This window comes from Dipodomys ordii, unplaced genomic scaffold (genome assembly GCF_000151885.1).
Source record: "Dipodomys ordii isolate 6190 unplaced genomic scaffold, Dord_2.0 Scaffold1, whole genome shotgun sequence".
NCBI lineage: Eukaryota > Metazoa > Chordata > Mammalia > Rodentia > Heteromyidae > Dipodomys > Dipodomys ordii.
The window spans coordinates 27836553-27842552 of record NW_012267217.1 but is presented as its reverse complement, the minus strand read 5'-3'; the positions used below and the strand labels follow the sequence as shown (position 1 = coordinate 27842552).

At 38.5% G+C, this 6000-nt stretch overlaps 1 protein-coding gene across 4 annotated transcripts in view; it reads left to right on the top strand.

Moving 5' to 3' along the window:
• The window catches only part of Zmym2 (zinc finger, MYM-type 2), a 111597-nt gene that overhangs the window by 31062 nt on the left and 74535 nt on the right, over positions 1 to 6000 (top strand). For all 4 annotated transcript variants that reach the window (XM_013010028.1, XM_013010014.1, XM_013010021.1 and 1 more), the window contains one exon: positions 2870 to 3726. In XM_013010028.1, coding sequence (XP_012865482.1) covers positions 2880 to 3726 — 847 coding nt within the window. In that variant the 5' untranslated portion in view covers positions 2870 to 2879. The remainder of the gene's footprint in view (positions 1 to 2869; positions 3727 to 6000) is intronic.

Sequence of the window (6000 nt, the reverse complement as noted above, 5' to 3'; positions counted from 1 at the left end):
CTCAGCTCTTCAGCTCAAGGCTAGCGCTCTACCACTTGAGCCACAGCACCACTTCCGGCTTTTTTCTTTTTGCTTATGTAGTGCTGAGGAATCGAACCCAGGGCACGCAAGGCAAGCACTCTACCACTGAGCCACCTTCCCAGCCTGTCTACGTATATTTTCTTTCTAATTGGTTCATTTTATCTGTCTGTGAGATCAAACTGATTACTGTTCAGGGTTAGTGATTTTTACCTCCTTATTTATGTGGCCTCGTTTTCTGTATTTGCTCAAGAACTATGTTTTTACTGGGAGCTGGTAGCTCATGCTTGTAAACTTCTCAGGAGGATCTCTTATTGAAGCCAGCCTAGGCAGAAAAGTTCCTAAGACTCTTGTCTCTAATAAAACACCAAACACTGGAAGTAGAAATGTGGCTCAAGTGATAGAGTGCTCAGGCTAGAGTGGAAAAGCCAAGTTTAGAGCTAACGTCCTGAGTTTAAGTTCCAGTATTGGTATAACAGCAGCAAAAAACCCTGTACTAGAAATTATTTTACTTTTTTTGTTTGATATAGGACCAGCCCAGGCTAGCCTCAAATTCACTGTTCTGTTCAGCCTGAGAGTACATACTTGTGACACCAAGACTGACTTAGAAATTATTCTAATTCTGCCCTCTTTCTAGATTCTTCTGTGTAGTAGTATATATTAGGTATTCAGAAAATATTAGTTGATTATAGGGGAGTGATGAAGAGTTTGGACTTTGGAGGCGTGGGCACTCATCCTAATAATTCTAACTTGGGTAATTGTTTAGCATTACTATACCTAATTCTTTATTATTTTATTTTTTGTGGGGGAGGGGGACTCAGGGCTTCTAGCTTGATTCCTCTTTCAGCTGATGCTCTACCAACATGAGCCATGCTACCGTTTGGCTCTTTAATATTGTTATGATATTATGATAAAGTTGATATATGGAGGGGTTACAAGTATATAAATCAAGTAATGAGTGTATTTCTTTTTGCACAGTGTCACCCTTTCCCTTACACTCCTAGTTTTTCTTTCCTGCCCCAACCCACAAAGTGTATAGTTCATTTTCAACATAGTGTCTAGTGAGTATCACTACTGCATTTGTTGACCCTAGTCTGGCTTTCCTTTTTTTTTTTTTGTTTTTGTTTTTGTTGTCGTCGTCGTCCATCGGTTGTGGGGCTTGAACTCTGGGCCTGCGCCCTGTCCCTCAGCTCTTCAGCTTAAGGCAAGTGCTCTATTACTTGAGCCACAGTGCCACTTCTGGCTTTTTCTGCTTACGTGGTGCTGAGGAATCAAACCCAGGGCATGCATGCAAGGCAGGCACTCTACCACTGAGCCACCTTCCCAGCCCCTAGTCTGGCTTTTTGATGGATATGTTGGAGATGGAATCTCATGAGCTCTTGCCTGGGCTATTTTTGAACTTTGATCTTGTGGGTTACAGTCTCTTGAGTAACTAGGATTATAGATGTGATCACACATGGCCAGGAGAAAGCTACAAATTCTGAATCATTAACATGAGAAAACTTAATATTAAGGTTTATTTGGAGATTTAACTAAGAAATGGGTTGTTTGAGCTTCCTGCAACAACCAACCACAATCTTGGTGGCTGAAATCAGTTTCATTGTAATCAAATCAAAATGTCAAGACTTACCACCTTCCTCTGGAGTCAATGGGGAAGAATCTCTATTGCTTCTACATTCTGGTGATTGCTTCATTCCCTGGTTGTGTCACTGTAACCTTAATGCCTCTTCGGTCTCATTGCTGTCTCCTTTTTGCCCTTAAATTTTCTTCTAGCTTTCTTATAAGGGTACCTTGTGGCTGACTAGGTTTAGGGTTCACTCACTGAATTTTCCATTTATTATTTTGCTGATTGTGGGGCTTGAACTCTGGGCCTGGGTGCTGTCCCTAAGCTCTTTTTGCTTAAGGCTAGCACTCTACCACTTGAGCCACAGAGCCACTTCTGGTTTTCTGGGGTTAATTGGAGATAAGAATCTCATGGACTTTTCTGCCTGGGCTGGCTTAGAACAGCTATCCTCAGATCTCAACCTCCTGAGTAGCTAGGATTACAGGTATGAGCCACTGGCACCCGGCTAAAATTTTTCTTTATAGTTATACTGCAAATATTTTATGATATGCAAATATTTTTTTCTCATATCATAAAATATTTGAAGGTTTCAGTGATTGAGATCTGTTAATCTTGGGGGCCATTTTTTTAGCCTTCTATATGGATGGATGTAAAGCATTCAGCAAGCTGGGTGTAGTAGGCACACTTAGGACAATATCATCATTTGGGAGGCTGAACTAGATTCAAGTCCCTCCTGGAACACATAGTGAGATCCAACAACATCATATAGCATTGTTTCTGGAGAAAGGATTTAACTTTTCTGGGTAGAGCCAAGAAAGATTTATATTTTGAGGAAGAGTTAGTTATTCAGGGAGTTACTAGGAGCCAGACAATACAAAATAAAGGGGTTTAAGAGAAAATTGGTCAAAATTGGGAAATGATGTTTTATTTAATTCAGTGACTATATGGGATACATGTATGTTATTAAAGGGATTATTTTGTTAGTTTTGGTTACTTTTTTGTTGAAAATTTGTTGAATTTTTCTGTTTCCAGTGTTAAAATTTTAGAATTAGTAGTGTACCCCTTAAAAGAATATGGTGGTAGGATTATATTTTGCACATAATTACTGAAAATTGAGTATTTGTTTTCCTTGTTATCCTGTAGCAGTTAACCTGTAAGGCATGTAAAATGATTACTTGATTTGAAAATCACAAGGATGTCATACCACTCTTATAAGGAAAATGAAAGTTTAGATTAACAAATAAAATCACATATTGATATTTTTACTCTTTCCATTTCTCTTATCAGGTTCTTTGGCATGGACACAAGTCCAGTAGGATCAATAGAATTGACTGATCAGTCTCCTGTTTTATTAGGAAGTACAACCATGGCAACTAGTCTCACTAATGTAGGAAATTCATTTAGTGGACCATCTAATCCTTTAGTGTCCAGATCTACTAAGTTTCAGAACTCATCAGTGGAAGATGATGATGATGTTGTTTTCATTGAACCTATACAACCTCCCCCACCTTCTACTCCAGTGGTTGCTGATCAAAGAACCATAACATTTACACCATCAAAAAATGAAGAACTACATGGAAATGATCCTAAAATTGTTCCTTCTTCAAAAGAGTTGATTTCTCAGAAGGGAAGTGTAAGTGAAACAATTGTCATTGATGATGAAGAGGACATGGAAACAAATCAAGGTCAAGAGAAAAATTCCTCCAATTTTATTGAAAGGAGACCTTCTGATAGTAAAAACAGAAACCATGATGTGGATTTTTCTACTTCCAGTTTTTCAAGAAGTAAGATAAATACAGGAATGGGTAATAGTGGCATCACTACAGAACCAGACTCTGAAATTCAGATTGCTAATGTTACAACCTTAGAAACAGGTGTAAACTCTGTGAATGATGGCCAATTAGAAAATACTGATGGGAGAGATATGAACTTAATGATTACACATGTAACATCACTGCAGAATACCAACTTGGGAGATGTTTCTAACGGACTGCAGTCAAATAATTTTGGTGTTAATATACAAACATATACCCCATCTTTAACTTCCCAGACCAAGACTGGAGTAGGACCTTTTAATCCTGGTAGAATGAATGTGACAGGAGATGTATTTCAGAATGGAGAATCTGCATCTCATCATAATCCTGGTAAGCAGTAATGATATTCTCTCAATTTAAAATTACAGCTGATTCTTGTTTGCGTTATAGTAATTGATGCTATTACTGTTTACTTTCTTTTTTGTTGGTTGTGGGGCTTGAACTTTGGGCCTGGGTACTGTCCCTGAGCTCTTCAGCTCAAGGCAAGTGCTCTACCTCTTGAAACACAGTGCTATTTCCAGTTTTCTGGTGGTTAATTGGAGATAAGAATCTTATAGACTTTCCTACCTAGGCTGGCGTTGAACCATGATTCTGAGATTTCAGCCTCCTGAGTAACTAGGATTATAGGCATGAGGCACCTGGTGCCTGGCTGTTTTGTTTTTTCATATAAAGTATGTTAATTTCATTGACTTTCAAGTTTGAAATTTTAACTAACAGGAATTAGTCAACAGCATATTTTTCCATAGATGAGTAAATCACAAAATAATTCATGATCTTAAAAATATTCTGTATGTATGGCATTTGATTTGTCATCTGTTTTTTGCTAATATATTTTTGCTATTTTACTTTGTGAATTAGAAGATATAAAGATTAATACCACCTTTAACAGTTGTATATTAAATGGCATTTGGATTTATTTCTGCTTTCTGTATGTGTTTATTATGTTACTATTTCTTTTTTGTTGTTGTTGGTCATTGGGCCTGAACTCTGGGCCTGGCGCTGCCCCTGAGCTCTTCAGCTCATAGTGCTCTACCACTTGAGTCACAGGGCCACTTCCGGCTTTTCTGCTTATGTGGTGCTGAGGAATAGAACCCAGGGCCTCATGTATATAAAGCAAACACTCTACCACTGAGCCACTTTCCCAGCCCCTACTATTTCTTTTTGAAAGTTTTAGCAAGGATTGTAGTAAAGTGGGGAGAAATAGAAAACGAGAAACATTTCTTTTTTCATCTTTTTTTAAAAAATTGGTTGTGGAGCTGAGTCAGGGCCTAGGTGCTATCCCTAAGCTATTTTGCTCAAGGCTAGCCCTCTACTACATTGAACCACAGCGTTCTGGTTTTCTGTTGGTTAATTGGAGATAAGAGTGTCATGAACTTTCCTGCCTGGCCAACCTTTGAACCAAAATCCTCAGATATGAGTAGTTAGGATTATAGGAGTGAGCCACTGGCATCTAGCAGGAATCATTTTTTTAAAAAAGAGTTGGTTAAAGTCCCCCCTCCCCCCACTTCCACACCCCTCAATCTCAAACTCTCAATTTCCCAGCTCTTTTGAAGAAAGAGAAACACATAGCCTTTTTTATTTTTAAACCATTTAAAGGAATTATTGACATGCCAAAACCGGTCATATTTTCTATATACAACTTGATAACCTTAAGGTCCTTCTGTTTAGTTTTTGACTGCCAGTTTAGTTTTAGTTTTTAATTCGTATTAAAACAGTTCAAGGCTAACCTGTGCTATGTAGACTTTAAAAAATAGTCTTACCCTTATGTCTTCGGATGCTTTTTTTTCCTTTTTTATTTTTTTGTCGGTTGTGGGGCTTGAACCTTAGGCCTGGGTGCTGTCCCTGAGCTCTTCAAATCAAGGCAAGTGCTTGAGCCACAGCCCCACTTGCAGTTTTCTGGTGGTTACTTGGAGATAAGAGCCTCATGGAGTTTCCTGCCCGGGCTGCCTTTGAACCTCCATCCTCAGATCTCAGCCTCCTGAGTAGCTAGGATTACAGGGTGTGATCCACTAGCGCCTGGTTAGATCTGAGACTCGAAGCTAGGATGTTATCTATAAACCACTGGTTGCCTGGCTTTTATTTTTTAATTTTGATTTTTTAATTGATTTATTTTCTGCAGCACTAAAGTTTGAACTGTCTCAAACTTGCAAGGGAAGTGATCCCTACACTAGTTACCCTTTTCCTTAACCCTTACTTCCTGCTGACTTATTTTTGCCAGTACTAGGATTTGAACTCAGGATCTATCACTTTAACAATGCTCCCAGTCTTTCTGAAGTATAAATAGGCTCCTTTAAGTACTTATTCAGAGGGTAAGTCTATAAAACTGAAAAAGTTTAGGGAGCCAATATTTTATGCTCAAGCATAAGTTTTGATAGGAGACTCTTGTTTCCTTTACAAGATAGAATTCCTAGTTCGTGTAGTAATTTGCTTTCTTGTTGATAAGTTTTTTTGAGTCACAGTGCCACTTCCAGCCTTTTCTGTTTATGTGGTGCTGAGGAATCGAACCCAGGGTCTCATGCATAAAATGCAAGCACTCTACCATTGAGCCACCTTCCCAGCCCATTGATTAGTATATTTACCCCTTTATTAAAACTGATCAGTTAA